The sequence below is a fragment of the Lotus japonicus genome, chromosome 6 (genome assembly GCF_012489685.1).
Source record: "Lotus japonicus ecotype B-129 chromosome 6, LjGifu_v1.2".
Lineage (NCBI taxonomy): Eukaryota > Viridiplantae > Streptophyta > Magnoliopsida > Fabales > Fabaceae > Lotus > Lotus japonicus.
In genome coordinates, this window is record NC_080046.1 from 60019725 (window position 1) to 60036563 (window position 16839).

The following is a 16839-nucleotide window of genomic DNA, read 5'->3' on the forward strand; positions in this document are numbered from 1 at the left end:
GTTTTCCCTCGTGTAGGAGGCTCAATTATTTGAGTGCAATCAAATTTGTGGGTCCTATTAGACATTGTCATTAGAAAAAAAGTCTTGAGGTAAAAAACAATGATAATAAAACAGATATTAAACAATCACTTTTTTTTTTCATCTCTTGTTTAAATAGTGAACCAATCAGAGTTTAGAGGTGTGAGGTGGCACATTCATAAATTCTAATTGGTTGATAGTGTAAAAAAATACATTATAAATGCATTTGTCATTTTATCTTTAATTATTATAATTGGTTGAAATTTTATAAATGACTTAAATGTGAATTTTGTACACTTAATTTTTATGTTAGCTAAATATCAATTTATAAAATAATTCAAAAAATCATTTGTATAATTGACTTAAATGTGAAATTTGCACACTTAAAATAATTTTAAGAGTGAAAATATGTCACTCAAATACACAAAATATATTAATATCTATAATCTGAGTAATTTAAAATTTATATTAAAAATATAACACGTGATTATATAATTTACAAAAAAATGTTTTAACATTTAAATTGTTAAAAGTGTTAGCTAAGAGAAAGCAAATAACAGTTCTGGGAATGACTTGTTTATTCATTGAAAGAGCAACTAATAAATAGAGAAATAAGCACATGTGCTGTAACAAACTACAACTACGTTCTGACTAGAATTTAGGAAACAAACTAGACTACAAACTTAAATTAAAACAATAAACAAACGGACACTTTTGACTAAGCCTTAACATTCCCTCCCTTGAACTAGACTGCACTTGCAACTAGTTAACTCCTGAAAAATCACAGACTCCAAGCTTCCCTCTCAGCTCCCGAAATGTCTCCAATTTCAGCGGCTTGGTGAGGATGTCTGCTAGCTGATGCCTTGTACCACAAAATTGAAGCTGCACAACTCCATCATTCACAAGCTCCCTTAAGAAATGGTAGCGCACATCAATGTGCTTGCTCCTGCCATGCATCACAGCGTTCCTTGACAACTTAATTGTTGAGCTATTGTCACAAAAGATGACAGTACTTTCACTGCCCTTGTAGCCTATCTTCTTCAGCACCCTCTGCATCCATATTGCCTGGCAACTACTTCCCGCAGCTGCTACAAATTCAGCTTCTGTCATGCTCAACGTCACTATCGGTTGCTTTCGAGAAGACTAAGCTACCGCAGCTCCACTTAGCATAAAAACATTACCTGAAGTACTTCTTTTATCCTCCACTGATCCAGCATAATCACTATCAGTAAAGCCAATCAATTCCAAATTTCCTTCCCTTTTGTAAAGAATACCAAACTTTGTTGTACCTTGCAAGTAGCGTAGAATTCTCTTCGCCGCTGAATAATGAACTTCTGTAGGTCTTGACATATATCTGCTCAATAAGCTAACTGCATACATTATGTCCGGCCTCGTAGCAGTCAAGTACATCAAGCTTCCAATCAGCTGCTTGAAAAATGAGCCATCCATCTCAACACCATTTTCATCTTTGGAGATTTTAAATCCTGGAACCATTGGATTTTCCACGAAGTTGCTATTCTCTATTCCAAACCTTCTCAACACTTCTGTCACATACTTTGTTTGACTGATGAATATACCACCATCAAACTGAACTACCTCAATACCAAGAAAATACCTCATCTTACCCAGGTCTGACATATCAAATTCCTTCATCATGGACTCTTTGAATTCAGATAGCATTTTTCATCATCTCTGGTATAAATTAAATCATCAACATACAAGCTTATGATCAAGTGTTTACCTTGTTTGACTTTGGTAAACAAAGTTTGCTCACTATCCTCCTTCTCAAAGCCTTCCTTTCTGAAGTATGATTCAATTCGATTGAACCATGCTCGCGGTGCCTGCTTGAGTCTGTACAAAGCTTTGTTAAGCTTATATACCTTATGCTCCTCATTGATTATTTCATAGCCCCTTGGCTGCTCTACGTACACATTCTCAGCTAACTTCCCATGAAGAAATGCTGACTTCACATCCAGCTGAAACACACACCAACCTCTTTGTGCAGCAAGTGCCAAAATCATTCGAACCGTGTCCATGCGAGCTACAGGAGCGTATTCTTCTTCATAATCAACTCCGTATTCCTGAGCATACCCTTTGGCGACCAAGCGAGCCTTGTATTTTTCTAATTCCCCAAGCTCATTCAACTTTGTTTTGTACACCCATTTGACTCCTATTTTTTTTGCTCCTTTCGGCAGCTCCGTGAGATCCCATGTTCCATTCTTCTCAATTGATCTCATTTATGCATCCATTGCTGCCCTCCATTTCTCTTCCTTTACTGCTTCGTCAAATGAAGCAGGATCAGAATGAACAACATGAGCAAACAAAACTAAGTGAGTTTGTACCTCTTCCTATTCATCTGAAAGACCTTCACCAGAGACATAGTCATTCATCCACCTTGGTGCTCCTCTATTTCGGGGTTCTATCATTGGAGAAACTTCATCTTCTTCTTCATTACTATCAGCTGCATTTTCTTCTTCATTATCATCACTTGTTTCCTCCCTTTCTTCACTTTTCTCATCTTCCCATTCCAAATCAAATGTGTTATCTTCTTCAGACCTCTTCTCCCAATTCCATTGCTCGTCTTCTTCAAAGATGACATCCCGGCTGATAATAATCCTCTTGGAGGAAGGATCATATAGTCGGTATGCCTTTGATTCTTCTCTTACACCAAAAAGGACACAACAACGACTCTTATCTTCAAGCTTTGTTCGTCGAGCATCTGGTACATGAGCATATGCTAAACAACCAAAGACTCTCAAGTGCCCGACTGAAGGCTTCACCCCACACCAAGCTTCCTCAGGTGTCGTTTCCTTCACTGATGATGTTGGACATCTATTAAGAACATAAAATGCCCAGTTTAATGCCTCTGCCCAGAATTTTCTTGGAACATTTTTCTCAACCAATAAGCTCCTCACCATATTCATCACGATTCTATTCTTCCGCTCGGCGACTCCGTTCTGTTGCGGTGTATATGCAGCAGTTAATTGCCTCTTGATTCCATTCACTTTACAATATTCATTGAATTCGTCTGATGTGAATTCACCTCCACGATCTGTTCTTAGACATTTAATGGACAAGCCCGTTTCTTTTTCAACAAGAGCTTTAAATAGTTTAAAGGTAGTGAATGCATCTGACTTAGAGGCAAGAAAATGCACCCACGCCTTCCTACTATAGTCATCAATGAAGCAAATAAAATACCTCTTGTTTCCTTCTGAAAACGGAGAAATTGGGCCGCAAATATCAGAGTGAACCAGCTCCAATTTTGCTGATGCTCTCCATGTACTTCTCCTTAAGATTACATCTCGATGCTGCTTCCCTTTCAAGCAATTAGTGCACACAATTTCACCCTCAGAGAAACTTGGCAAGCCTCTCACCAAGCCTTTTGTTTGCAAAGTCTTCAACCCTTTGTAGCTGAGATGACCAAATCTTCGGTGCCAAAGGTGAGCCACGTCTTCAATGGTTGCTTGGAAGCACTCTTCTTTGCTTTTCCTTTTGATTGTTTGAGTGCTTGATAACAACACGAACATTCGATTCGCTGTCATGTTGGTTTGGAACACCAAACATTTTGTGTAGTGATAAATCCGATACTCATTTGACTGCATTAGTACAGCCAAACCCCTTTCTTGCAGCTGCCCAACACTGAGAAGATTATTCTTCAAACCGGGCACATAATAGACATCCTGTACAAGGTGATTTACTCCTTTTACAGTCAATCTAACACTTCCTTTTCCAACAACGTTCATGCTTGCATAATTCCCCAATCTAACCACCTTGTTGAACCCTTCTTCTAACTCACAGAAGAGTGATGAATCACCACACATGTGATTGCTGCACCCAGAGTCAATATACCACACAGCATCTCCATCGTCTCCAAGCGTGTCAACATACGCCATTAGCACCATCTCTTCTGATTCCTCCAAACCAGCGTAGTTTGCTTGGCACTCATACTGGAAGTGTCCAAGCTTATGACACTTGTAACACTCAACTGTGTTCCTTACTCCTTGAGTGGCTACCCCGGCCTCTGCCTTGTTGTTGAAAGATTTTTTTTTACACCGAATCACTTTTGAATCCTTCAAGATTCAATTGTAGTATAGCATAGGGTTTTTGTCGTATCCGCAGGGAATTGCTAATACAAATGTTGTTCTCTAGTAAAATTACCCAAGCAATAGATTTTCAAAAGGTTGATAATTGTTTCGGTAACCAAAACACATTCAAATTAAACAAAGCAAGAGTAAAACGATTGGATATCAAGATGAGAAAGCTGTTGGAATTGGACTTCACCGTTTAACTACTAGTGTCCTATGATTCTATATGGAAATTCATTCCTATTTATGATTCATCTACACCAATTCTACCCTACTTCATTGATTCCTCACATGAGTGGATATCTATAACTTACTTTCTTAAACATTGATTCCTCACATGCATAGCAAAGTTAAGTTATCTTTAAGCTTAGGTGTTTCAGTGACTAGCAACGCCTAATTCCATTCCTAGACATTAGGATTACTAGATGATTAACTCTATGTCAGAGAATCTAGACGCCGTAGCTTCCGCTCTTACGCCGAATCAAGCGATATGTTCTAGGTGCGCAACTAAAACATAACATTAAGAACAAGAGAAAATCATTGAATCATGTAATAGAAATGATATTTTCATATAGAAATCAAGAGAAACACATCATAGTTAAAGGCTACATCCAAATCCAACAAAAAGGGTTTAGCAATCCATTTCCATGGATGCTTTAAGGCTTACAAAGAGAAACAAGAAGATGATGACGATCCGTGACATCCGCCGAGCGTTCCCACCTCGATGGATGATCAAAGAAGTCCAAAAATATCTTCTTCTCCTCAGCTCTATGAGTTCTCTGTTCTGTTTCCCTAATTTTTCCGCTCCTCTGCAAAATACGATGGTATGTTCTTTTTATAACAAATTTGTTCGCTCAAGCAGTCCAAAGTTCGCTCAAGCGAACTCTTTCTTCATCGTGAAGGAAGAACTGAGAACCGCCTTTCAACCGCTCAAGCGACCAAATGTTCGCTTGAGCCAACTTCAGGGCCAAACACTTAAAACCTTCTGTTGCTAGATGGCTTGAGCAAACTTCTGAGCCAAGCACTCAAAACCTTCTGTTGCAAGATGGCTTGAGCGAACTTTTGAGCAAAGCACTATTCTTTGATGCTTTCTTATGATTCAAGCCTCTTTGAAGCAAATCTTCATTCCCAATTCATTCCTACACCAAAATTTGATAAATAACACTTAAATTCTACATGGAATTCTAGTAAACCATATCTTCACAATTGAGGGTAAATTTGATAGCTATTTCACATTTCTAACCTAAATAAGTGCCCAAGAATGATATGAAAATTAAGTAGATTTGACACTTATCACTTGTCCCCGGCCTCCTCGGAAAGCAGCCCTTCCTCGTCCTCTTCCACCATAGCTCTCTTCATGAGTTACCTTCAAAGCATGTTCATCTTCTCCACTTGCTTTGAACTTCTGCTCATGAGCGAGCAAAGAACTTTGCAAGGCATCCACGGAAAGCTGATCTATGTCCTTGGCTTCCTCAATGGAACAAACAATGTAGTTCCACTTATCGGTGAGGGTTCTCAAAATCTTCTCAACGATCTTGATATCATCCACATCTTCTCCATAATTTCTCATGTCGTTTGCAACCGTCATTACTCGACCAAAATAATCAGTGATCGATTCACCCTACTTCATTGTTAAGACCTCAAAGTCTCGGCGTAGACTATTAAGCTGAGCTCTCTTCACTCGAGCATTGCCTTGACACTTCAACTTCATGGAATCCCAGAGCTGTTTAGATGTCTCCTTCTGCGTGATCGTCTTCAGAATTGACTTGTCAAGCGACTGAAACAAGTAATTCTTAGCCTTCAAGTCCTTCAACTTCATCTCCTCCAGGTTCTTTATTTGCGCTGCCGTCATCCCATTCCTGCTCGTTGGCTCTGTGTTGCCTGATTCCACAGCAACCCAATACTCCTTGGATCGAAGGAGATTCTCCATGAGCATACTCCAATGATCGTAGTCGCCGTCGAACTTCGGAATGGAGGCTGGTGCAAAGTTTGCTTCCGAACCCATCTCTCAGGTCATTGCTCTTGATACCAGAATGTTAGCTAAGAGAAAGCAAATAACAATTATGGGAATGACTTGTTTATTCATTGAAAGGGCAACTAATAAATAGAGAAATAAGCACACGTGATGTAACAAACTACAGCTACGTTCAGACTAGAATTTAGGAAACAAACTAGACAACAAACTTAAATTAAAACAATAAACAAACGGACACTTTTGACTAAGCCTTAACAAAAAGAAAATTTACACTTATATGTAATTTTTAGGGAGTTTTTTTATATTTATCATTGAATACATTAAAAAAAATATTAACTAAAGAGTGAAAACATATTTTATGGGATCGAATTTCCACAAACAAATGTTCCACGAGGATAAAAATATATAGACTCATGTGCTTAATATAGTAAAAGTAAACGAAAAACGGTTTCTTATTTATTTCCTCTTTTTATGCAAATGTACCCAAAAAATATAGTAAACGAAAATGTCATATGCATATACGGTTTTCACGGATATCCAAGAATCCAATCCGGCTTAATAGTGTTTATAAGGCAGCTGCTATCTAATATTAGTAGTGGTTAAAAATTAACCTTGTTAAGTGTATGTTGATTGCATGGTCACTAACAACAACTAAGAAGCTCCCTCTCACTTCTGTAAAACGCTTTGATCTTCTCACAAACCTCTATCACTTGTTTTTCTAACTCCAAAGGTAAGCTTGGCCACGTTACGTAAACCTTACCTTCTTCAGTCTTTTTTTTATTCTTTTTGGTTGTGTCTGCAGAAGATTGTGAATTGTGATCAAATGATCAATGCCTTTTGGGTTTCTTGTTTTTTTTTGTTGTTTCTTCCTTCTTCTTTTTTTCTTGCTTTTTTGCTTTTTAATGGCGTTGAATCATATTTCCTTTATTTGGCTTGTGTCTGTCTTGCACTCTTGCTATTGGCTACTGTTTTATTTGTATACTTGTTCTGTTACTTTCTACTTGAATGCTTTGGGTTTGTGTTCTCTTTTATCTAATCTAACCCATAAATAATGTATATAGCAAACAACTTTTTCCCCTTTTCAAGATATCTTTTACGTTCTTTTGGTGTATCAGAAGAAATAAAGAAACTTAAAATGTCCTAAACTTTCAAAACAGAGACAACTAAGAACATAGAAAATTTTGCTGGTTTGCTTTTAAATCGGATCATGGCATCGGCTAGTTATGATGTGCACAGAAACTTTACAATCTCATCGGTGAGAGAGAAAATGAGACACTAAAACATGATCCATATGCACCACCACCTTAAGCGGTTAACATTTTTTTTTTCTTTAACATGTTTCGACTCAATATTTTTAAAAACTGACCTCTCAATTGATGTCTTTTTACAATATCAAATTGTGTTCTCACCCTAGCTTATTTACCACTAGACTAACACATTATTGTTGTTAAGTACTAAATTACTTATGCACAATAAAAATTGGGGCATTTCTTCAGTTTCCATCTAAAATGGGAGGGTATGATACATTTTAGTTTATTTTTAGAATACAAATGTCTAGATTTTAAATTATAAAAATATACTATGGAATGTAACAAAAAAAAAATACTATGGAACAAGACAAAAGGTATAGAATTCCTTTTTTTATAGATGGCTTAGGTACAAAACAATTAACCATATAACATTAAAATATTCTACGGTAGAGATTGAAGATGAATATTATTGTAAGCTTTATATATGTATACCTTAATAATAAATGAAAAAAAAGATAAAAATATGTTTTTTTAACTCAATAAAAAAAGGAAATATGAGACTAATTTTTATATTTTTGTATGTAAGGGTTGTCTAAATGACCCATTGAAAATTTGGGTTAAATAACTCATCATTCAATCACGTTGGAGATAAATGGGTTGGAAATAAATAAAATATAGAAATTTCAACTCACCTATCTCCAATGTGATTGAATGATGGGTTATTTAACTCAAACTTTCACATGAGTCATTTAGAAATCCCCTTTTGTAAGACCTTATATTTAGTAGTTAATTATTATTATAATAATTAGAAGAATGTTGACTTTTGTGTTGTGTTGACTTGTTTGGTTGACTTTAAATCATGGTTGTCTTGAGTGTTATTTTGATTTTGAAATAATAATGCATGAACATAATATTATTAGATGAATATATTTGATAAAAATAATTATAATTAGTTTTATTTTCGTGTGATTATGGAGATAAAAATTATTATTTGAATTATTTTGGGTTTTATTAATTAATATGATAAAAATTATTTTTGGTTAAAATAATTTAAAATCCGAAATTATTATTTTAAAAAGTGATTCAGATTTTATTTTGAACCTTAGGAATAAATTTTGGAACTTTTGAAATTTGTTATGAGATGTCAGTTTAAAATTTAGCTGCTGCAGATAGAGTTGTTTTATTGAAAAATTAGGAGATAAAAGTGAAAAATTAGAAGAGAGGCTAATTTTGAATTACATTCAGAGATAATAGTTGTAGATATTACTTATAAGATAATTATACTTGTTTTGTGTTTTATTTGGAAAAACAGGATTATCTTATCTCTTATTTTAATTTAGAGATAAGATAGAGATAATCTTGTATTTATCTTAGTAAATCTTTTAAAAATTGAAGAAGAGATAATATTTTGGATAATTTTGAGTTGACACCTGAAAATAATCATTATTGATTAGGTTGTTGATAAAAATAATTTATGTGATTTACTTAAAAAATTGTTGAATAGATAAGTTTAAAACTATATCTTAAAGATATTCTTTAATTGGAGATTAAAAATGGAGAAAAAAGGAAAACCTTTAGGGAAAAATTATAAAATAAATTTGATATGTTTAATTATTATTTTGGGAGAAGGAAAATATTAATTTCTGGAATTTTTTAATAACTCCCTAATTATTTTGATATTTTCAAAATTGGCTAGTTATATAGGAAAATTGTTGATTTTTTGTGATTTAGCTATTAAAGAAATTTTAAAAAGAGGTAAAGGCTAGAGATAACTCTACATTATCATATTTTGAATAGTTTTAAGTGAAATCTTGGGAAACAAAACTTATCTAGTGAAATGATAAGATTAAAAAACAAAAAAAGTCTATCTCCAATTTTTTTTTGGTTACAAATGGAAATGAAACAACGAAACAAACTAACTAAGCAAGAACGTCCTGGCAAAGCAAGGACACTACAAATGCCGGAGGCAATCTCCACACTCGCCAGCTGCAATTAACTCGAGCTGCATACTTAGCTAACGCATCCGCCACCGCATTCTCCTCGCGAGGGATATAACGCACTGACACATGCCAACTACGCTGAAGAATCTCCAATTGAGAGTGTGCACGAAATTCATAGAGTTATTGTGATATTTTCATTTTTTTTCTCACTCAACACTATAAATAGAGGTCTTTGGTTGAAGGAATTCTCATTCACCTAAAGCTACTTCTCACCCTCACTAAAAATACACTTGAGGAATCATCAAACCTCAAGCTCCATTTTCCTTGGACCTTTGCGGGTTCTTGGCGGTTGTCCGTTCATTTGTAAGGTGTTAAAATTGTTTTGTTTGTGCTTGATTGGTATTTGATGGTGATATGTTCTACTTGATTCATGAACTTGTTGAATATTTAATGTTATATTTCTAATTTGTTGTTGACATAAATTGTTGGAGAGACTTGAAATTTGTTGCATGACATTGATGATTTTTATATGAGTTGATGTCATAATCGTAGTTGACGTTCTGATGAATTGACAATGTGACAGTTGGTTGTCACGTGTGGTTGTCTCACCTAGTGAGGTGATATTGATCCGTTGTTGTTGGTAGTTTCATATGGATTTGCATCTTGATCGATTAAGGAGATGAACCTTAATTATGTTGATTTTTTTGAATTGATGTCGATTAATGATTGTTGATAACATGATTATTATCTTGCTATGACTATTTTGTTTGCTTGATTTGTTGACTTAACCCTTTCATTTTGCTACTTGTTGTATGGTCGCCTGACACCAGTTTTTAGACGATGGATGACTACTCAATGATCAAGCGTAGGATCTATATTTTTTTTATGCGAAGGCTACAAAATGAACCTTAGTTTTTATCATCTTGTTTTTTTTTTTTTTACGACATTGTTATCTTCTTTCTGAACCTTAGATTTGTTTTGGTTTTGTTGAAGCACATGCGTCAAAGATAATTATTTTGAATTTAATCATATCTATATAATTTGGGTATTATAATATTGATATTATTTTTGAAGATTGAATTTTTTTTATTGTTTTATCTTCTCATCACTTAGTGTTTTGAAAAAAAAAACCCTTAATGTTTCCGGAAATTTGTAATCATTCCTTAGTCTTTATTTGGCTACTAATATGATTCACAGTTGAGAAATTGAGGCGTTACAATTTTGACAATGTTGGGCATTAGAAGCTATACACTTTTTTTGAAGGGACCAAATTCAATACATCCCTAATTTACAGGGACTAAAAACACATTTAACCAAAAAAACGAAGAAAGTCTCTGCGCCATTGCCGGAGCGAGTTGAGACGGCGAGTATCTTCCCCGCCTCGGTTTTTTCCGCCACCAACTTCAACCTCCGAAACCGATGTCTCAGACTAGCTCCACGTCGCGCTGGGGGCAACAAACTCGGAGGGAGGATTGGTGGCGATTCTCTTCCTCCGCCTGCTTCCACCGCAAAATGTCACGTTTATTTGGCCTTCTGATCCAATCAACACTCATCCAAATTACATGTCTACATGCATTGCTAGTTTCACATTCTCATTTTCATTTGAAATATATCTCATTCACTACTTGCACATTTTATTCATGTGACTATGATTTATCTTATGTGTTTTGATTGGTACTTGCATATCTGCTTCAATGTGAAAAATATGATGAAAAATGGTTCAGTATTTTTACTAATATATATTACTCTTGAGCAGGATTTAAGAAATGGAATCACTACCACCTCCACCAGCCACCATTCCTCCTAATGTTGTTCCTATCAAAATACAAGACCAAATGGAGAACACATCAAAACGTTTGCCTATGGCTAGGAGAGGATTTGGAACCAAGGGACAGAAAATAAGACTTCTAGGTAACCATTTCAGTGTTGTCGTGAACAAGAAAGACGGCTACTTCTATCATTATAGTGTATGTTCGCCGTGTCCTTTGTGTTGTTGGGTTTAATTTTGCATGTTTATGTGTAGTACTAGTATCCATATTCATGATTACTGATTTGTCAAATGTTGTTGGTTAGGTTGCCATGTCTTTTGAGGATGGTCACCCACTTGAAGTGAAGGGTCTTGGGAGAAAGGTCATTGATAAGCTTTGTGAAACATATGATGTCTTACCACGTAACAAGAGTTTCGCGTATGATGGTGAGAAAAGCTTGTTCACTGTTGGTCCTCTGGAACATACCAAGCAGGAATTTGTTGTTGTGCTGGAGGAAGTTTTGTCAAAGAGGTAAATATGGAGTGTTCAGTATTGTGATTGTATTTAGTAATTATGAGTTACAAGCACTGACTTTGAGCTCGCTCATATTGTGCTTTTCAGGATTGGAAGGAACAGAAGTCCTGGCAGCTCTAATGATGGAGGAGACAACAAGAGGATGAGGCTCCAATCTCGGTCCAAAACTATTAAGGTGGAGCTAAATTATGCAGCGAAAGTCCCACTGCGAGCAATAACAGATGCAGTACGTGGTCAGGATTCTGAGCGCTCCCAGGAAGCATTGAGGGTCCTGGACATTGTACTGAGGCAGTGTGCAGCAAAACAGTATGTCTAAACAAAGCAAAAGTTCAGTTCATTTGCTTGAAATCATGTTGTTTATTTACCTTTTTTGTGTTTCTTTTTTCACCAGGGAATGTCTCCTTGTACGACAATCCTTCTTCCGTGACATTCCAAGGAATTTTACTGACCTTGCAGGTGGTATTCAAAGTTGCCGTGGTTTCCACACAAGCTTTCGAGCCACTCATGGGGGTTTATCCATCAATGTTGGTAAGCTTCTTTCTTAAGGTAAATGCTTTTGCTGTTCCTTTTCTACGATTGATCGTTTTGTTGTTCTTTCTTAAAGATGTCTCAACTACAGTGCTTGTAAAGCCCGGGCCTGTTTTGGACTTCCTTTGCCAGAATCAAAATGTTCAACATCCAAACTCAATTGATTGGATCAAGGTAATAACTAATATTGTTATCCTCTCTAGCAGTAGTAGTTTCATGCTTGCAAGTTTATAAGTTGTGGTCGTTTGATTTATGATTATATTCAGGCTAAAAGAATGCTGAAAAATCTAAGAGTCAAGGCCAATAATGTCGAGTACAAAATCACCGGGCTGAGTGAAAAGCCCTGCAGGTCACAGACGTAAGTTTTTTTGTGCTTCAGGAGTAGAAACATCGATCTATTACAGACTTTTTGCAATTTCCATAAAGTGCACAAGCAATTTATGAAAATATGATAAGATAAGGGAATAGAATAATGGATAATTACTATTGATACTGGATACTGCAGAGATGAAGAATCTCTACTGGGAATAGTACAATACAGCAGGAATTCGAGAGCCTGTTCTCTCCACACACTTATAATTGTCTGGACAACCATCTAATAGGCTGCATCTATTATTTATACAACTGCATAGTGCAGTTTCTATTTTGAATACAAACTGACATACACACATCATAACCAACTTACACACTTAATAACTGCTAACTCCTAATAACTACAGACTGGTAACTGCCTCTACCCATCTGCCAAATTCGTATTTCCCCTCTCTCCTTGCTGTTTTGGCTGCTCAGCAGTCTCCATGGCCACAGTATTGGCTGCGCCACCCCCCATGGTGGTTCCAGACCTGAAATTCTTCTTTTTCCGGCGATAAACTTGGATCAAAGGAGGTTTAATCTTATCAATACCCCCCCCCTCTTGAAGATTCACCTTGTCCTCAAGGTGAAAGTCTGAAAAGGCTTCATAATGCGGGCCCCCGATTCCCAACTATTCTCACAAGAAGGAAGATTCTGCCAGGAAATCAGAACCTCAACATTACCAGGAGAATCTTCACGAACATTGAGAACCGATTCTGGATAAACTTGCAACTCGTGATCTTCAGATAGCATTGGAGGCAAGGGCTGAGATTGAAACGAATCGCCAATGGCTTTCTTAAGAAGAGAGACATGGAACACCGGATGAATTCTGCTATGTGAAGGAAGGTCCAATTTATAAGCTACAGCTCCAACTTTGGTTAACACTTGGAATGGCCCATAGAATCTTGGACTGAGTTTCTGATTAATTCGTTGAGCCAAAGATCGCCTTCGATAAGGCTGCAACTTTAAGAAGACCCAATCGCCAGCTTCAAATTCCACTTGAAAGTTTATTAACCTCTTCCAAACAATTTCATGCAAACTTAGGACTTGTCTAATAAGTTTCACTCACTAGAAAGAATATTCTCTATATCAATAATCATTTTCATGTGTATCTTTCAGATTTTTATTAAGACGTGGAAAGAATGCGAATGGTGAAGAGCAGTCAAGTGAAATGACAATTTATGAATACTTCAAAGCCCATAAAAATATTGAACTGCATTATTCTGCTGATATGCCATGCATCAATGTTGGCAAACCAAAGCGTCCTTGTTACTTCCCTGTGGAGCTATGTACAATGGTCTCACTGCAGCGGTACACCAAGGCGCTTACAAATTTACAAAGGGCCCAACTAGTGGAGAAGTCAAGGCAAAAACCCCAAGAAAGGAAAGCAGCTTTACAAGATGTATGCTATGTAGTTTACTTATAATTAATTTTCAAATGATTTGATCAAGTCAAGTTACATGCTAATATCTTTACATGATTGTTTCCTGCAGTCCTTAAGAGCCAGCAGATATGGTAATGAGCCTATGCTTCACTCTTGTGGGATTACCATTGAACCGAATTTGATTGAAGTTGAAGCACGTGTTCTGCAAGCTCCAAGGGTATGTAATGTGTCTACTATGCTCTTCTTCTTATCCTTGTTTTATTATAACTTATGGCTTTCAAGACACTGATTTCATTTGTTATGCCAATGTTTGTTCAGCTTATAGTTGGGGATGGAGTGGACATTCTTCCCAGGAATGGGCGCTGGAATTTCAACGACAAGGTTAACCTTTGTTGTTATTATTTTAAAATGGTGTAGTTGAACCAAATATAGAGTTTTTTTTCTAACAGCGAGCATGATCATTCTAACAGAAACTAGTTGAGCCTGAGATGCTTAAGAATTGGGCCATTGTAAACTTCTCAGCTCGGTGTGATATGGAACGCCTGTTAAATATTATCAGGATTTGTTCTGAAAGGAAAGGGATGGTAAGGTGGTTTTCTTCAACAATTATGTGGCAAATTCACTTGATTGATGTTTCTAATCGACTTGTTCGGTTTCTTTTGTAGCGCTTGAACCGTCCTTTGGGGATAATTGAAGAGGATAATCATTGTAGACGTGAGTCAGCAGCTGTCAGGGTTGACAATATGTATGAAAATCTAAAGTCCAAACTGTCTGAGCGCCCTCAGCTTCTGTTATGTCTCCTTCCAGAGAGAAAGAATTCCGAGCTTTACGGTAGGATCAACAAGCTTCTTCTTCTTCAATTAACTACCCAGTGTTTTTTTTTTTGTTACTTTTATAATACTCTATTATGTAATAATATGTAGGACCTTGGAAAAAGAGAAGTCTTGCTAAGGAAGGGATTGCAACCCAGTGCATTGCACCCACGAAACTCAATGATCAGTACATTACTAATGTGCTTTTGAAGATTAATGCAAAGCTAGGTGGCATGAACTCCTTTCTATCAATTGAGGATGCAGATTCCATACCCCTAGTTTCTGATATTCCTACCTTGATTCTTGGGATGGATGTTTCACATGGATCTCCTGGTCGTTCTGATGTGCCATCTATTGCAGCGGTATGAATCATATTTATCATTCTGATTACAAGTTTGCTTAAGCAGCAGGAGCATAAGCTCACAATGTTTGGCTTACATTTGTAATTAAATATTCCAGGTTGTAAGCTCAAGATGTTGGCCTAAAATTTCTCGTTATAGAGCTGCAGTTCGTACTCAGTCGCCCAGAGCTGAGATGATTTCATCTTTGTACAAGCCTGTTTCTGATACTCAGGATGATGGTATCATCAGGTGTGTGTACGCGCGCACGTGCGCGTGCGTGTGTTCATTATTCTCTAATCAGGCATCATGGCATTTATTTTTTATCCTATTTCTTCTCAATCAATCATATTCATCCATTTGATTGTGTTCACTTTGCAGGGAGCTGCTATTGGACTTCTACGCTACTTCTCAACATAGGAAGCCTGAGCACATTATAATTTTCAGGTTGGTATTAGTTTATTCTATTACTGTTAAAAATTAATTTCGTAAAATAGAAAACTCATTGAATTTCCACTGTACGAGCTCTAATATAAATCTGGTTTAATGTGCTTTAATTTACTAGGGACGGAGTGGGTGAGTCCCAGTTCAACCAGGTCCTGAACTTTGAGTTGGATGAAATTATTAAGGTATTCATTCATGTCCACTCACCAATGTAAATTTAATTAAGATATGATTATAGTACTTAGTGAATGCAATCAATGAAAAATGCATTTTCAGGCATGTAAGCATCTTGACGGCAATGACGAGCGTTGGAATCCCAAATTCACTGTGATCGTTGCACAGAAGAGACATCATACTAGGTTCTTCCATGCAAACAATGCTCAAGAAAATGTTCCAGCTGGTCTGTCTATCACTTGAACAGCAAAAATTTAACAAAAAACGGTACTTTTTATTTATGTTTTGTTCTAACTAAACTAACCCATTAATTACTTTTCTGTGTGTAGGAACTGTTATTGACAACAGTGTATGTCATCCTAGAAACAATGACTTCTACATGTTTGCTCATTCTGGGATGATTGTAAGTATCATTGTTAAATGCATAACTAGTACTATAACTAGTATTTTAGAGCTCTTTGCACCTAAAAAGCTCTTTGCACAAACAGGGGACAAGTCGACCTACCTATTACCATGTTTTACATGATGAAATCGGGTTCTCAGCAGATGCTTTGCAAGAACTAGTGCTCTCTCTATCTTATGTGTAAGTAATCAGCTAGGTTTTTATACACCAAATATGCCTCACAAAATATTAAGAATCCCCTAACAATCTGAATTTTGACGGTTTTTTACAGGTATCAGAGGAGCACGACTGGCATATCAGTAGGTAAATATTTTTTTCAATCCAATGTTAAACTTCCCACAGCATTGATCCAACTCTAGCAAGTGTCTAGTAGATATTGCTGCATTGTTATTGTCATATTCAAATAATCTCTATTTGCAATTTATGGTGAAAAAGATTCTGATACTCTTGTGCATTATTGATTGCAGTTGCCCCCATTTGCTATGCTCATTTGGCAGCTGCCCAAATGGCACAGTTCGTCAAGCTTGATGATCTGTCTGAGACTTCTTCCAGCACATCTTCAACTACGATTCCTCAAATACCCCGGCTTCATAAAAGGGTTGCAAATTCCATGTTCTTTTGCTAACATTTTATTTTATCTTTATCTCCTTTCATGGAAGGAAACCTATGAGTTGAGTATACCATTTGTAATTTATTACAGCCCAGGCAGCAGTAGATAGATTTCAGAACAAGAGTTTAAAATTTATTGTTAGTTGTATATATAGATCAATTAGGATCAGTTGTTTGTTAGTAACTAAAGCTAATTTGATGCATCGATATATATTCTTTCAATTCAAAATTTTCAATGAGATGCGA

At 36.3% G+C, this 16839-nt stretch overlaps 2 protein-coding genes across 2 annotated transcripts; one reads left to right on the forward strand and one right to left on the reverse strand.

Annotated features, from left to right (window-relative positions):
- Positions 1-1161: 1161 nt before the first annotated feature.
- On the reverse strand, positions 1162-1674 carry LOC130725687 (uncharacterized mitochondrial protein AtMg00810-like). The gene has a single exon (XM_057576894.1). The coding sequence runs from the start codon at positions 1672-1674 to the stop codon at positions 1162-1164; it is 513 nt and encodes a 170-aa protein (XP_057432877.1).
- A 9456-nt stretch (positions 1675-11130) lies between these two features.
- On the forward strand, positions 11131-16664 carry LOC130724216 (protein argonaute 4A-like). Its single transcript, XM_057575401.1, has 20 exons — positions 11131-11235; positions 11342-11547; positions 11656-11856; positions 11942-12078; positions 12155-12252; positions 12345-12436; positions 13549-13831; positions 13923-14030; positions 14132-14194; positions 14284-14397; positions 14479-14644; positions 14737-14987; positions 15085-15215; positions 15345-15410; positions 15529-15592; positions 15684-15807; positions 15911-15984; positions 16070-16164; positions 16256-16287; positions 16452-16664. The coding sequence occupies exons 1-20, from the start codon at positions 11131-11133 to the stop codon at positions 16607-16609; spliced, it is 2568 nt and encodes an 855-aa protein (XP_057431384.1). The 3' UTR covers positions 16610-16664.
- The last annotated feature ends 175 nt before the right edge of the window (positions 16665-16839 follow it).